The sequence below is a fragment of the Atractosteus spatula genome, chromosome 9 (genome assembly GCF_055471065.1).
Source record: "Atractosteus spatula isolate fAtrSpa1 chromosome 9, fAtrSpa1.hap1, whole genome shotgun sequence".
Taxonomy (NCBI): Eukaryota; Metazoa; Chordata; class Actinopteri; order Semionotiformes; family Lepisosteidae; genus Atractosteus; species Atractosteus spatula.
This window is the reverse complement of record NC_142714.1, coordinates 24066175-24083279: the sequence shown is the minus strand read 5'-3', so window position 1 is coordinate 24083279 and position 17105 is coordinate 24066175. Positions and strand designations below refer to the sequence as shown.

At 40.3% G+C, this 17105-nt stretch overlaps 1 protein-coding gene across 1 annotated transcript in view; it reads left to right on the top strand.

The window, feature by feature from the left end:
• The window catches only part of slc8a3 (solute carrier family 8 member 3), a 137774-nt gene extending 130968 nt beyond the window's left edge, over positions 1 to 6806 (top strand). The window contains exons 5-8 of the mRNA XM_088925250.1: positions 150 to 274; positions 2346 to 2445; positions 5422 to 5694; positions 6173 to 6806. Coding sequence (XP_088781376.1) covers positions 150 to 274; positions 2346 to 2445; positions 5422 to 5694; positions 6173 to 6549 — 875 coding nt within the window. The 3' untranslated portion in view covers positions 6550 to 6806. The remainder of the gene's footprint in view (positions 1 to 149; positions 275 to 2345; positions 2446 to 5421; positions 5695 to 6172) is intronic.
• The last annotated feature ends 10299 nt before the right edge of the window (positions 6807 to 17105 follow it).

The following is a 17105-nucleotide window of genomic DNA, read 5'->3' as shown; positions in this document are numbered from 1 at the left end:
ACTGTAGAAGAGATACAAGATACTTAAAAGATATGGCGTTACAGTAGTCTAATCTTGATTAAATAAAGGAACGGGTACTTTAGGTTTTTCATTGTAAATAACTAGAACTAGAATGAGTAGTGGCATTACTCTCTGTTTTCCTCTCTCAGAGGCAGCTGACAGAAAGCTAAGTGTGGAAGAGGAAGAAGCGAAGAGGATTGCGGAGATGGGAAAGCCAGTTCTAGGGGAGCACCACAAGTTAGAGGTCATCATTGAGGAGTCGTACGAATTCAAGGTGAGCGTTTCTCTGTTTGTCCTGCCGGAAATCCGTCGGTGCAGCATCAGAAACACTGTTCTGCCTTTTGTCTGTTTTGTTTATTGATCAGTTTATCAACTGATCTGCTTGCAGCAATACACGGTTGGCAGAGTGCATGTGCTGTCAATGTCCATGGTGGACCTGAGTTCCTGTTTCTTTGTTCAGCCTGAACAGAACCCCTTGCCCTTGGTTTGATGTTTTACCACAATGTTGACTAGTTAAATCAAAACTTTCAGTGTGCCTTATTCCAGACCACGGAGATTCAGTTCCTTTAACTAGTCTGGGTATGGCATTTCTGCAGTCACCTTGAGTTCTTCTGAGCACTCTTCTGTGAAATCTGTCCAGGGTGACAATGTGACAATCTGCTGTCAAACTGTTTATTTAAATATTTATTGTTTGCATTGGAAACAGTTGCTTACACTATCATAACAGATTTGGTACAAAACACAACAGCAACAGCATTAACCCCTGCCCCCTAAATTGGGCAGTGGTACACTACTGGATTCAATTAACAGCTTTATCACTTTGTTATGAATGTTACTGGATTTAATCAAGAAAAGATTTTATATCAGTAGCAATTAGATAATTAGATAATTTGATTCTCCAAATGCACTTCATCATAATTGCTTACACTTATATAGCGCTTTTCTGGACACTCAAAGCACTTTACAGGTAATGGGGATCCCCTCCTCCACCACCAATGTGCAGCATCCACCTGGATAATGCCAAAGTGCACCAGTACACTCACCACACACCAGTTATCAATGGGGAGGAGAACAGAGTGATGAAGCCAATTCATAGATGGGGATTATTAGGAGGCCATGACTGGTAAAGGCCAATGGGAAATTTGGCCAGGACAACGGGGTAACACCCCTACTTCTTTTGAGAAACACCCTGGGATTTTTAATGACCACAGAGACTCAGGACTTTGGTTTTACATCTTTTCCAAAGGACGTCCATTTTTACAGTATAGTGTCTAGATCAGCATACTGGGGCATTAGGACCCACATAGATTGCAGGGTGAGTACCTAGCAGCAACCTTAGTTTTTCCCAGGAGGTTTCACATCCAGGTACTGACCCAGCTCACACCTGCTCAGCTTCAGTGGGCTGCTAGCGGTGAGTTACAGGGTGATATGGCTACTGGCTTACGCTTCTAATGTAAACCTTTGAACTATCTGGGAACTACTATGAATCTACCTAGTTATTGGGGGAAAGATTGAAGTTAGTTTTCTTATTGTCAGTCTAAATTTAATATTCTATTCCTTTTCAGCATTTTATCATAAAAAAGGACAGCTATTGTGAAGCCTAAGGAAAAACAGACCATAACTTCATGACACAGTTTTTATTTTTATTAATATCATAATCTTCAGACAAACATTAGTTACAAATGCTTGCAAGTAGTAAGCTCTAAATCAGATCACTTAAAAAAATGTAATGGTCTGTTTCTTCCCTCTAGTGGTTTCCTTATTAATTGCAGGGCAGATATAGCACTCACTGTGTGGGTTCTTGGATGGTGTGTAGAGTATATCACACAGAATATACCCTGACTGGAAAAGAATGCACTGATTCTACTTGAAATGCCTCCCGTCCCTCTACACTCGCAAGATAAACTTGTTGATTCCATAGTGTCTAGGTCCCAGAGCAAAATTTGTAATTGTCTTGCTCTGTCTCTCTTCACAAAACAATTCTGGATTTTGTCTTGAATTTCAGTCGGGCTATTCTTGATATGCCATGTGATAGCTCTTCTGCTGATGACCCAAGCTGATTTATTATTGTCTGTTCAGAGCAACATTTACAAGCCGATTGATGATTGCCTATCCAGAGCGCAGTAAACAAACTGATTATTGACTGTTCTATATCTAGAGTATGGTGGACAAGCTAATTGATTATTGTCTATCCAGAGCACTGTAGATAAGCTGATCAATTGTTGTCTGTCCAGAACATAGTGGACAAGCTGATTGATTATTGGGTATCTAGAGTACAGTGGAGAAGCTGATTAATTGTCTTTCCAGAGTGCAGTGGACAAACTGATCAATTACTGTCTTTCCAGAGCACAGTGGACAAACTGATTAAGAAGACAAACCTGGCACTGGTAGTGGGCACTCACTCCTGGAGGGACCAGTTCATGGAGGCCATCACAGTCAGTGCAGGTATCCTCACAGCAATGACACTGTGGGTGTTTGGTTTAACTGCAGTTTTGGGATCCTTTTCTAGAGAATGTTCCAGACAAGTCTAAAGTATAGTAATGTTGTAGATGTGGACCATTGCAAGTGTTGTTAAGAATGGTTCAGAATGTTACATACTGTATAGAGCCAATAGTTGTGTCAAAGAGGTACACATATTCTGAAAACAGTCTGAGCATCTGGTTTTTGTGCTCTGCTAACACAAAACGTCTCTCAAACTTAAATTCAGTGCAAGGCGTGTAGTTCTCATGCTGAAAGCACAGCACAGCAGCACAACAGTGGAACTGAAAATCTTAAACATTAAATGGTTAAATACTTTTTCTTGTTCTGGTTTAAGCTGTTTTCTGGGCATTCTGTTCAATACACCTATACCAAAATGTTCTGTTTGTTTATACTTAATATTTGCTATAAAAGCATTGCCTGACTTCCAGATGCAAGACATATGCCACTATAACACACTGCAATATACTGTATTTTTGGTCATCTACTGTACTGTATGCCCTTTTAAATGGAGAAATGTACCCAAAGAAAATTATGTGAAACACCAGGTTTTTATCAACTATGATGAGCAAATGTACAGGCAGAATATCAGTGGAATTTGTGCTGTGAATTCAGTTTTTAAAAAGAGTAATGTTGTTCTGAGGAGCATATAGTATATCCTTTAAATTCATTGTATAAAGGATTTCTGATTCCAGGGTATTCCAAACCCTGCAACGGCAAAAAATACTTTGGAAAAAATAGCTTCACTGATGTTCCAAACCTTTCCATCTCTCTCTCTAATGTGATATTTTACTTAAGAAAACTGGAGATACCCAGCCCAGTCATTCAGCCAGTTGAGTTATCAAATGCTCAAATGCATTTTCACCATTTTCAAACCTTTGCAGAACCCCTTAAAGACAGAGTGACAGAGACATGTAAATGTTAAAATATTAAATCAAGTAGTTTATTATATCATTAAAATGTATATGTTCACCACTCTATCTGATATTTGCAATTCTGTTTTTCATTGTCCATTTCAGAAGTCAAAAAGGGCTCATCAGGGCTTCTAAGAAATGGCAGTGTTATAAAAAATACATTTTTAAGATCACAGATCATCTGAAGAATTCTCAACAATTCAAAATGATTGATATACTAAAAAGAATTCCCAAGTAGTCTGGTATTCTTCTTTTCACCAAAGCTTTTATAAAGATCTTAGCAATCATCATATTGCCTTTAATGAAATGGAAATTATATCTGTCCGTTAGCCTAGCAGCTTTTTCTAAAATAAATACATTAGACAGACTTCATTCCAAGTCAGATCAAATCAAGTGATTGAGATTTCAGCTTTGTTCAGTTCCATTTTCTACAGCTGTTGTGTCTTTCTGATGGCCAGAGCCTTCATAAACCAGCATAAGTAGAAACTACATGGAAGTGCATTTAAAACTGAGAACAGGAGGCACGTCTGAAAAGACTTTAAAACCTGGATGAGATCCTTTGGTCAAATAGCTACTGACAAACAAGCTAAATGTGCCAAATTAATTCCTATCGTTTATAACTGTTCTTAACTTCTTACAGCTACCCCATGAAATGTTACCCTCAGCTATGGAGTTTGGGATTTGCAATTGATGGTGGGCCAAATTCTAGTTTATTCTAGGCTTTGTTGATTTTGATGAAATGAAGTATGATTCTTGATTTATTGTATTTCATTATGCTGTATATTTTCTGGAGGCAGCAACAATCACAGTGCCACAGCAAACCACTCAGCCAGCTGGTTTCTTTTTCAAACGCACAGAGAGGAAAACACTTCACACAGCCCTCTGAAAGACCAGAGCGTGACACTGAGCCATTTGCAGTTAATGCAGCCGCCATTCTGCTGTGTTTTCAGTACGTTCTAAAGGTGTTCTGGCATACAATTAGGAAGCAGCCAAAGGTTTCCATGGCAACACGCTGAAATAGCAGACTCATGGCTGTCTTTGTGTCTCACAATCAGAAAGTCAGAGGGCTACTAGAAACAACATGCAACCACCTCATCTTTAGGTAGACATTTTATTTATTGTCATTTTTTTTTAAAAAGCTCCTGAGCCGTATTTCACTTTTTGTACTTCTATATGACAGCATTTCACTGTATTTCTTTATTTCATACCAAATTTGTATTCCCTTAGATTATTATGTGAGGTAAGAATCATAAAAATATGAATTTTGAAAAATATTCAAGAATATTATTAAGCTGTTTCTTAATAAATCTACCAGACGTGTTCAGCACCATGTCTGTGCAGTTTGTTCCAGATCCTCATGACTGTCTTTGTAAATCTGTGTTGCCCTCCTACATTCTAAATGGACCTAAACTTAGTTTCCACCAAGGTGAGGCAGCCAGCTTTCTGCACAGCTAGTGGTGCCTCTGTCTCCACTGAATCAGCCGCCTTCTTCCAAACTTTTTTGTGATTTTTCTGTGACACTTACAGTACCATGGCAGGTACTGTGGTTCTCCTTGCTGCTTCATATACAGTACATACCTCCTAGGTTATGGGTTCTAATACACCCTTAGCACCAGTCTGTGTGGAGATTGCATGTTCTCCTCATGTATAGGCTTTCATGGGGAGTGCCAATTTTGCGTTGCAGACACAGGCCAGTCATGTGGGTTGGCTGTTCTGAATCATTGTGCTCTGAGGCATATCCATTTCTCCAACACTTAAGAGGGACTTCAACCTGCAGGCACAGGGACACAGCAGGACTGTATTGAGCAGTATCATGATTCCTATAGAGTTATAGACCTCATGTTTAAAAACTTCCCCGCATGAGCAATGACAAGTGTCACTGGCAACGCACAGTGATTGATGTACAATGCTATATTTCCTGGGACCTTATACTTCCTAACCTCGGGACAGAGGCTGCTGTGATTAACACAGCTGGAGTGACAAAAGATCAATGCAGTCGAGAGATCATCTGTTGTTTTTTTTTCTTTAGGCGATGAGGATGAGGAAGACTCTGGAGAGGAGCGCCTGCCCTCCTGCTTCGACTACGTCATGCACTTCCTGACGGTGTTCTGGAAGGTCCTGTTCGCCTGCGTACCGCCCACCGAGTACTGGAACGGCTGGGCCTGCTTCGCTGTGTCCATCATCATCATCGGGCTGCTGACTGCCGTCATTGGAGACCTGGCCTCACACTTTGGCTGCACCATTGGGCTCAAGGACTCCGTCACGGCTGTAGTCTTTGTGGCTCTCGGCACGTCTGTTCCTGGTAATTTCCTACTGCTTCACTTTTAACATGCAAGGTTTTTATGATATATATTCCAAGTGTCTTCTAAAAAGAGAACCCGTATGGTGTGCAGCTTCAGGGCTGTTTAATAAAGAGATCTGCACTTACCAAACCCAAACAGCTTCTAGGAGATCAACATCTCAGCACACTGTAGTCTTGCACAAGTCCAGGGCCGCTCATCATATCACAATAGCCACATAGCCACTCATAGCCACTCAGCATGTCACAATCAAGCTTGTGACATGTGGGTCTTCTTTACTGCTGTATGTTTTTGTTCTGTCCAATCCGTTTTTCATTTTTATACCTCTTTTCAAAGCAGTCACATAGAGCTTTACAAGTTTTAAAACAGAACTGGGTGTCCTCGTACCAGACACCTACAAAGCCGAGCCCTCTTTAAGAATCCCCAAGACAAATCTGATGTGTTTAACCTACCCCGCCCTTCCGCGCCTCTCTCTTGCAGACACCTTCGCCAGCAAGGTGGCCGCCGTGCAGGACACGTACGCCGATGCCTCCATCGGCAACGTGACGGGCAGCAACGCGGTCAACGTGTTCCTGGGCATCGGGCTGGCCTGGTCGGTGGCGGCCATCTACTGGTACACGCAGGGGAAGGAGTTTGAGGTGCAGGCGGGCTCCCTGGCCTTCTCCGTCACGCTCTTCACCATCTTCGCCTTCCTGTGCATCACCGTGCTGCTGTATCGCCGCAGACCACACATAGGGGGCGAGCTGGGGGGGCCACGCAACCACAGACTGGCCACCTCCGGATTCTTTGTCAGCCTCTGGCTCCTGTACATCCTCTTCTCGGGGCTGGAGGCCTACTGTCATATACAGGGCTTTTAAAAGAAGGGCAGCTTTTCGGGAGGAGGCGAGGGAGAGGGGGCGCTAGGCCTCTCTTCAGCCCCCCTCACTTGGACACCCTGAATTCTAGCACAGCCCGCTCTTTGAAAGCACGGTGAGATACATAGCAGATCGCAGGTCGTCACCATTCAGAGGGGATCAGAGAAGAATATAAGGCGACCCCACTCCATCCCTGGTTTGGAGGGATGGGGAAGGGGGGAGACCACTTGCATAACAGTAGTAGTTGTAAGTCAAAGAAAGGAAATGGGAAAGAAAATAAATCAATTTAAAAAAAACGGGTTTCAGGTGAAGAATAAAGTCCTAACACAGGCGTCTGTGAAACCAGAAGTCTATTTTTCTTCAACAACTGACAAGAGGTGTTTTTTCTAATGAAGTATTTTAAAAAAAAGACCAAAAAATCAACAAAAAAAATAGATGAAAATCAACTATTTTCTGAGCTGCAAGCGAGTATAAGGTTAAGAATAGTATTTCAGGAATAACAAAAAAAACGTGGAGCTAATCGGGTGTTGGACGGATGACGGATGAACGGATTTGGTTCATTGTCTCTCTTTTTCGTTTAAAAGATGGTCTTGGGATTCTCGAATTCAGAAAGCAGAAGAGATCTGGGGCATGATGCCACTCGTCAGTAAAACAACCGGGAAAAAATAAACTGCCTAGGACAAGACTTCCTATATATATATTTCCATACTTTCTGTATATTTTGAATATTTGTTTCAATGTGTTTACATACAACTCAGAAGGTGGAGGATCGCTATGGGTTTGAGATTTTATCACTGAGCTCCTTGCATGGCTTATTGCTGTGACCAGTAGAGACTGGCTGTAGGGGTACAAACTGCAGTTCAAGGTTACAAGCATCTTGCTCCAGATATCATGAGCTTTTAAGCCAAGTGCAGAACAGCATCTGCTTTTTGTCCCCCCCCCCCCTTCCAAAGAAGTTTATTTTATTGAGGTGAATGAATCTTGAAGTACCATGTGAAATATGCAAAAAGACCCAAGACTTTTGCATCTGCTGCTGGTTTTAAATGATTTATTCGTTTAATTTTTCCCCAACCTATGTTTGTTAGAAAATCAAAAAGAATGAAACAGTACAAGTATCTGTTCCTGGCTCCCTTATGCTAGCTTGTCTTCTCTTCTGTGGTTTGTAAACAGCAAAGTTATTATAGATGGGAGGAGTTTGATGGTATATTTTTCTGTGAATTTTATCTGTGAAAACAAAGACAGAGCCCAGTTCCTACATTTCCAGATTTATGGGAGAACTTGATTTGATTTCATTTCAGTCCATCCCTTTATAAACAGTATGTGAATGCATGCATTCAACACTTGCAGAAGGCACTACATTTGCAAAGAGAAAAATTGCCAGGATAAGAGGAAACATGCTTTAAAATGCCTGCTCTTTCCTTCTGGGACTAAAGTAGTTACACAACACACAAGTTCGAAGGTTAACTGTATAGGTTATGTGAAGTTCTCTGTGTTAAAAAGTTATACAGTATTTTCAGCTAGGTAAATGGGCCTCATTTCAAAAGTAGTGTTACCACCTTTTTGGCAGCAGTGTTATCTTCTTCTAGACTGATCACATAAGAAGCTAAGCAAGACTGGGAGACTTTGAACACACTGGTTCTCACTGCTGGTCTTCGGGAATCCCTGTGCCTTCTATAGGTTTTTTCTCTGGCCACATTCTTAATTGAAAACAAACTAATTTCAATGTATTATTTTAGCTGTGTTTTTAATTTTTCTTTGAAGCTCTGAACATACTATATGCACTTTGTGCTTGGTACCTCCCTTTCCAAGTTTTAGGACTGCCCTTATTCAAAGTGTGTCATCTGAACATCTCACCAATTGGACCAAAACAAAAGGTAAAAACAAACACTCATTGTGTGAGTGTCAGATACAGTTTCATTCCCGCCTGTATCTATTGTATTTTCCCAAATTGCTCACCTTTTAAAAAATTGTTCATCAGAAATAAAGGAGCAAATAGCCCACTGCCGTGGATTGACGTCCTGTCCAGGGTGAATTCCACCTTGCGCCCAGTGCTCATTGGGATAGACTCTACTGTAGGTCACTGTGATCCTGATTTGTTATGGAAAGCGATGATGGAGATGATAATTAGCAATTTGACATTAGACTTGTTGGAAATACTAATATATTATCAATGAAGTACACATACTGTATACTGTATAATACATATTACAGTAATATACTGTACTGTATAATCCATGCATTAACTGTCATTCCATCCAGGATTGGAGTATCGTGCTCTCTAATCTGCTCAGCGCTATAGAAACCTGGATGTGATCTGACCCAATAACCTGCTGTAGCTCTGGTGTGGACTCTACCTTTGCCTTACTGTACTCTGTACTAGTGAAACTCAGTTCTGGTTCTGGGTAGTCTGCGTGTGTGCTGTTGTTCACACAGCTGACTTCTTAATCACTGGCTAATTTACTACTGTTTTCTATCTGAGGCCATTTTTAAATTGTGCTTTCAGCTCTTTGATTGATTGTGATTTGGAATGAACCCTACTGTATGTTGATTATTGAGTTCATGACTGCCATCGTCCAGGTGTGCTAACTGAAAGCAATGCAATAACCATAAACAAATGGACATACGGTTCGAAGAAGAAAAAACAATATGTGTGATACAGTGTCATTCCTGCCTGTGTCTACTCATCATCTATTGATTGCCTGTTTATTTAGAAACAAGGGAGTAATTTCTGAATTAGCAAGTTAGGGAGAGTCTGCATCAAGTTCTGTGTACTGATGTTGTTGGGAATAATGCACTCTTACTATGATATTTTTGAAGCCAAAGACTGAGTGCAGAAAAAGTCATTACCAGCAAGTAGATCAGTTCCCATTGAGAATAAAACCCTACAGATTCAGGGGCTCTTCAGGACCAGGACTGAGAACCACTGCTCTCTACTAAAGGCTATTTTTGCTAACAAGGATTATAATGTAGAAAAAGTGCCAGTGTTCTGGTCCAGAATTGCCAAACCAATGCCTCAGTATGGTGACAGGGGACACTGTGCTCTTTCATAATTAAATCTCATGGCACAGTTCATAAATGTACAGTAGGGGTGTTAACTCCAATGTACTGCCTGAATTCCATTTTGGGCTTGCACCATCTGACCTCCCTTAATTTCCCCTTTGATTTCATTCTTGAAGCAATTTCTTACTTTTCTATTTGATCTGTGTATTGGCGCTGAATGGCTGCCACACATCACCCAGTTGGGTGCTGCATTTTAGTGTTGGATATAATTGATTGCTTTCTATATTCAAAGCACTTTAGAATCCTTTTAGAATGAAAAGTGCTACAGTATATACAGTGCTTAAGTCGTGAAAAGCCATCATCTGTGCCATTCCATGTGCATGTAGGTGTCTGTTTATTATGGCATATTCCTGACTTGATCATGTCTTCAGATTTAATTCTTCAAAAAATCTATTTGTGTTTCATGAACAGTTGCTTGCAGGCTGTGAGCACGTCCCTAGACAGCGTATAATTCCACCATGCCAAAAGACCAGGTCTTTTGCCAAATTGGGGTGATTCCTGTTCTTTCATTAAAAACCAAAACATTTACTAAAAAATTTTTACTTTATTTTTTTTTTACTTTTACTAAAGTGAAAAGCACCACTGGAATATTGTAGAGCATATGTTAATGATGAAGATGAACAAAGGCTTCAAAATCATCAATTCTTGCTGCGTTACCAGATGCGCTTCTATGAGGCCATTGGAATGTGACACATTTGTATAGCTGTAATAATATAAAATTTCACATCTCATTAACAGAGAATTACAAGAAAGATCTGGCTAACTCAAATTAGAGAATGGCACACCAAGTCATAATGTCTGCCTATCTGGTTAACCAAGTTATTTTGTGTCTAAGCTGAGCAAGGGGAAAAAATGATGAAGACTACAATACTTTTCACTCAGTAAATAAGAACATCATTAATTAAGATTGGTTGCAAATGATAGGAGGCCCTTCGGTCCATCTAACCTGCTTCGTAGTTAGTAGCTAACTGATCCAGTGTTCTCCTTCAGCTGTTTCTTGAAAGACGCAAGGCTATTAGCTTCACAAAGATGGCTGGGTAGCTTGTTACATAATCCCACAACCCTTTAGGTAAAGAAGTGTGTCCTGTACTTGGTTTTAAATGTACTTCAGCTAGTACCGTGTACAGTAGGCCTTAGGTGATGTTCACTTCACAGATGAGCGTTCAGAAGAGAGCCTGTGGATTGCTTTGTGATGTATAGAGTCATCAGTGCATGGACTGGAAATAAGGCTCAGTCAACTTGGATGCAGGGTGTGTGGTGGGAAACCCCCTGAGAGCTTTCAAGGGGAGAAGCCACAGTCAATCTCACTGGAAAATCTGAGGACCCATAGTGATTCTCTACCAGAAAACCAGCTTCTGTGTTCCTCCTTGTCCTTCTGTTCTGTCCCTGGTCCCCCAATCTTGTTCTTTTTCTTTCCCTGATAAGTGGTACTGTAAATACGTTTCCGGCCAATGCTGAAATGAGTCACTCTGGGGAAGGGAAGGGCATGGGGGTGTGGCTTTCATTTGTGTTTGTGGCGGGAGGTGGGGCCTCAATGTTTTTCTCTTAACAAGCTTTGAAATGGTCTTAAGCTGCCATTAATGGACAAATGGGGCTAGGGAATGATAAAGGGGCTCCTTAAAGAAGACGTTTATACATTGTCCATCTTTATTATATACTGCCCTCTCTGTAACACCACTTTTACATATCACCAGGATTACTTCAGCAAGTTTCTGTGTACAGTTGGCTCTCTTTGTACTGCTTTCTTTAAAACACCACTCCTGGTTATGAGCAGCATTACTGACTGTCCCAGACTTGGTGGTTTGCAGAGGTAGGACACAGTGACATTCTGTTCTGTGGCCTTTGACTAGACATGCTTTGAGGGATTGTCACATGTCAGTCCCCGAACCTTTGCTAAAACTGACAGATGTCACTGGAAGGAAGCAACACCAACTTAACAATGATAAGCTGATTTCTAAGGGAGATTCTGCGTCTGCTTTTGCTTCAATCTGTGTGATGTTTTCAGTACTGCTGCAGGGCCTGGTGAATTTTCACGTTTTTATTAATTTAAATGCTGATTTCCTATGTTGCTGTACCAATTTATATGCACTGTTATTGTGAGAACTGCACGTATGTATTTATATTACAGTGCAATGGAGGCATAAAGCCAACAGGTGGATGTAATTACGGTATGAATCGACACCCAATTATAAGGAACAGGAAAAAGTGCTGCTTGTGTTTTAATACAGAGAGGATTCAAACATTGTGTATTACACGCAATGCACTTGCTTTACAACACCACACATATCAAGCAAGTGAAATATTAGCATTTTGCCTACTTACAATTATAGAGGAGGTCTATACTTCAGTTTTATTTAAAAATTAACTTCATATCTGTGGCTAGTCTGTTACTGACACCAACAAGAACATTATAATGCAGGACAATTTGTAAAGTCTTGCCTCTTTTTAAGTGATATCTGTTGGTTTTAATAAAGTGTTCAAGAGGTACAGTAACATAGCAAGTCCTGAATGCCTTTTCAGTGGTCACTCGACACCACTGGCAGGACAGTATATACATATACTGTATATATACGACCCAACCAAAGAGGGTTATTTTAAAACAAAATACCATCTCTCATTCCCTTCCTGACAGGAAAGAAAAAGAAGAAAATGATGTATCTTATGAAATACAAAAAGGGCACATTTAAAGTATTATTTTCTTTATACTGAAAAGGCTAAAAAAGAAGTATCTGTTATGGTTGACATATATATATATCATTTATTTTTCCTTGACTGTTTCTTTTACTTTGACATACTAACAGATATGGATCGAGCAAATGTTTCTACTGTGAGAGCCAATGGAAGTTGTACTGAGACCTGCTATGCCCTCACAGTATCTCACTCAAGTGTGCTCACTTCAACAGCCTCGGTGTCCTTAGAGTTTCCCACCTGTTTCTGTACGCGCAGCTTTCACTTTAAGTGGTACTATTTAAACTGTAGAGTGCTGGTAATGTTTCTATTTTGTTCATCGTCTATAAACAAAAAAAAATGAAAGAAAGAAATGAAAAAAATCTAATACTGAGCTGATGTTCTATTTTGTTAGTAAAAGAAAATGTGTTTGATGTGGGAGGGGGTTACAAAACTCTTGAGTACTGGGTGACACTGCTGTGTAAGTAAAGAAATGATTCAACTTTGCACGCTGCTACCACAACGCTATGAATTTTGTTGATAGCCCTTGGCATAACGCACCAATGACAATGGAGCTCACTACAGTATGTCCCTTTTGGGTGCAGATTTTGAATTTATTTTTAGACTATTCTTTTTCCACTTAAACACCCACAGTCCACTATGCCTTGTCAGTTTTACCTAGTGCATTTAATTTGTTTTATACCTTTCACTCATTTTTCATCCAAGTGAACACAGACCCTTCCCAGAATTCCCTGCAGGATATACTTCCAATTGAGTTTTGCTGGGAGGTTGGCTTGAACACCAGGAATGTTTTCCTTAAGCTGCCAGCAAGTATACACAGGCAATGAGTAACAAAAAGAAGGCCTTGTGGAAAAGGCTGAAAAACAGTTTGAATATGAAAAATGTATATATGATCCAGCCATTTCTTTACTCACGCAATGTTCAGCAAGGGTATTCAGAGAATTCGTCCATTTACTTTCACTCACAGATTGGTCATAAAACAGATCAGATGTAAAAAAAAAGTTTATTGGAGTAAAAGGTACCTTGTAACACTGAGCAGAAGGTTAGTGTTTGTCTTTATTGACTCATCTTTTGTGGAGGACAACTTTCACTCACATGAATTGCAAAAGGTACTGTAAACAGCTGTTCTGATGCAACATACCATCTTTAAGTGGGTTTTGAAGGAGTCAAACTCAAACGTGCTACTAACATTAATCAGTTGAGACCCCATGGGAACAGAATGTGTTTTATTTTGCAAATGTGTGAAATGTTTTATGAAACAGACACAGGGATCTATCCCTAATTCCATGAAAATCTTGATCTTCTATCTCCAAGCTCAATGTGTGAGCTGTTTTTTCACCATGGTCTGTTGGGCTGTAACCAGGCTTGCTTCTTTTTAACCTGTCATCTTGTTTTTAAGAACAGGCAAATTAGCAACAACAGCAACACACATAATGTTTTGGGGAAAAGTACACAGCACATACTGTACTTTATATGTTGTCAAAGAAGTATTAAAGTGAACAGTTTCAGAAGTGTGGCTGTTGGGAAGTGGTTACAGATGAAAGGTTGCAAAACATCAATATAAAGGATACATACATGGGAAAAAATGCACAACCTGTCCATTAACAGCAAATTATATATTCCTGTGTTTTTCCAAGAAAATATTTTGATAACCTAAATGCCTCTCATCATTGGGTTGTAGGCAGGCATGCAACAAAGTAGTTAGGCAGTTAAGCCATCCATCCATTTTCTAACTGATTCTTTCCATTCAGGGTCACAGGGGAGCCAGAGCCTGTCCCAGCAAGCAACAAGCACAAGGCAGGGTACACCAGTCCATTGCAGGGCATTCACCCAGATACAAGCATGCACACCCCTAGGACTAATTGTTCCTAAAGCCAATTAACTTACCAGTATGTCTTTGGACTGTGGGAGGAAACTTGAACTCTTGGAGGAAGCCCACATGAACACAGGGAGAACATACAAACTCCACACAGAAAGCACCCCAGGAATTGAACCCAGGACCCCAGCACTGTGTGACAGTAATGCCAACCACTATGCCACTCAGCTGCCTGGTGGCTAAACCAGATAATTGTAATCTTTGCAACATGGGAAAGGTTAACCAAAACCAAGCATATAGAACAGGCTTTTCAAACCACTCTGAACTAGGAACTAGGGACTGGACTAGAAAAGGCTATGTTTTGGTAGAGTATACTCACTTCCACTAATGGTATGTTTCCAAATTTACAATTAGAACCAGAAATGCAGCACAAAATAGAGAGTTAAGAAATCTGTCACAAAGCCTGTCCTGATAAAGATAAACACGATGTTATTTTCATAGAAAAGCATTTTCCAGTGAAGGAAGCAGTTTGTTTTAGAGCAGATGTTTTTAATCAGGACTCCTGTAGGATCATCGGAGACTGTCCAGAGTAACCAGAAAACCTTTCACCCCGGAGGCTTTTTGCAATGTTTTTTTTTTTAATTCACGCTTGTTGTTTGGAAAGTCACTGAATAAAAGCCTCTACCCATTTCTACGGCAGCTGTGACACTGCATCTGCAGCCCAGAGGTGGCAGCTGGGACATCAAGCTGTGTTGCACTGTGTGCCGGCAGCACAAAATTAGTTCTCGAACACCTATAGGGAACTAATGGTTTTAATTCCAGCCAAATTCACATTGTACATCATGGGGCTGATCATTTAATTAGCTAAAGAAAGTGAACACTTCAATCCTGGCCTGAAAAAACATAGCTATTACACCATGAATGGAGTATGTTTATTTTATATGGCATTAATTTTAAAACCACAAAGCTGCAATTGCATAGTACATTCAAAAACTGGAGATACTGTACCTTGTAATGTTTTTTTTGCCAATAGGGGTCAGATAAAAGTGATTTGACTTGCAGAGGTTTGAAAAATGGATTAAGCAGCACTTTTCGGTGAGGCTGCACTTGGCATTACTGATGCTACCTTTTGGATAGCATGGCATCATCCATTCACAGTCTGGTGTTGCATATAGTATGTACAGTATGTCTGTTACAAAGCAATCAATGCAGATTGGTCTGCAACAAACATTGATGACACATTCTGCCAAAGTCTTAGCTTTGTTATATTTCCTTTAAATTGGAAAAAAAAGACTGACCGGGTGGTAAGCAGTCAAGGAGGAGCTTAACTCGACACTCCTGAGCTGAATGCTGATAACTACAGGGCTGGCTGTGGGCTCCTGTATTAATAGTGAGTGTTGGTGGCTACTGCGTCTGCCCTCCTGTTGACACAGAATGTTTCATTTCTAGATTCTCAATCAGGGGGTTGCAATATCGGTCCATGGGGACCCCTGTGTCTGCTGAATATTGTTCCACCTGAGCCCTTAATCACAGGTTGCTAACTGTTGCATCTACTGATCTGCTTACTGGTTTAGACTTTTTCTCCACTCGATTTTTTATTTAAAAAATATCCTAGTTACACAGCATTATTTCCAACACCCTTAGAACACAGAACCTTACGCAGTCTAGTCATCAACTTGCTAATGAAGAATTTTCTCCTTCACCTCTGACTGAACAGTTGTTAATATGCGAACGACTGATGATGAACAGAACAGGTTCCACAGTGAGTCTCTGTTTTTCCTTCTGTCCGAGTCCAGTTGTTGATTGTTGAGCTCACACATCTGCATGAGGTACTCCAGAAACTCACTAGCACACGAGCCATACCAATCACAAATCTCTTTCTGTTCTAGAAAGAACTGAAATCAAACTGAAAATAAGGCCTCAGCTTTTGAAAATGATGATGTGAAAGACGGATAACCCTTCATTCAAGAAACCTTTGCAGTAGTGCAGTAGTCCTGGCTTATACTGTCTTCATGTATCCACGCAGCCCGATTATCCACCTCGATGGGGATTTCAGTCATGCATTACACTCTTGTCTCTTCCTTCTCCATTTTAATACACAATCCTGTCTTTGTAATTCTTCTCTCAGCCCTGCTGGACATTTATGCACAGTTCTAAAAACCAGCTTTGCAGGCAGGGTTAATTTGAAACTCGATATTAGAACACTGCCCAAGTTTAAATGGTTACAACTATGTAAAACTGAAAGCGGTTTCTCTCTAGTCAACCACCTATGTTTACGCACTTCCACCTGTACTCTTGTCCATTTAATTTTGAGCATAAGAGGAACTGTTGTACTAAAACAAATGTTCCCAGGTGTGAATAATCAGACCAGTAAAGAAAGTGAAGGTTTAAATGTCATGAGAAATATTTTGGTTTTCCAGGAACTGCATATGACTCTCAATTTCTGTAATATATGAAGTCGCTCAACAAACTCATCGCTCATCTTTCACCAAAAGTCATAATAAGCAGTCAAGTAAATAGGCTGTCTCACTACATTTGATCATTTTCTTGTAGTCCACACTTACACACTATACAGCTTTTCATTTTGCAAGACTCTGTTGTTCATTTTCGGATGAAATAATTGATTATAACATAAAGGTGCATTTGATCTTGAAAAAATAATGTTGCACTGCGCTCAAAGCCTCATCGAAACATTTCCCTTGATAGTGGTTAGAGATGATATGGGCAACTCTGTTCCTTGGAGGCCCAGATTCCTATAGGATTCACAGGCATTTTTAAATTCTCAATCTAAAAACAGTTGATTAAACTCCTTATTTAAAAAAAATCAAAATTACAATCCGAGGGGAGAGCCACAGGGGTCTCAGACCCACCAGGACAGCAGTTTCCTGATAAGTGGCTTATTCTACTACAGAGTCATCATCTAATTAACACTCGAACACACTCGACAAACCCTTGTCCATTATCCAATAAGAGAAAGTGGACACTACATGGCAAA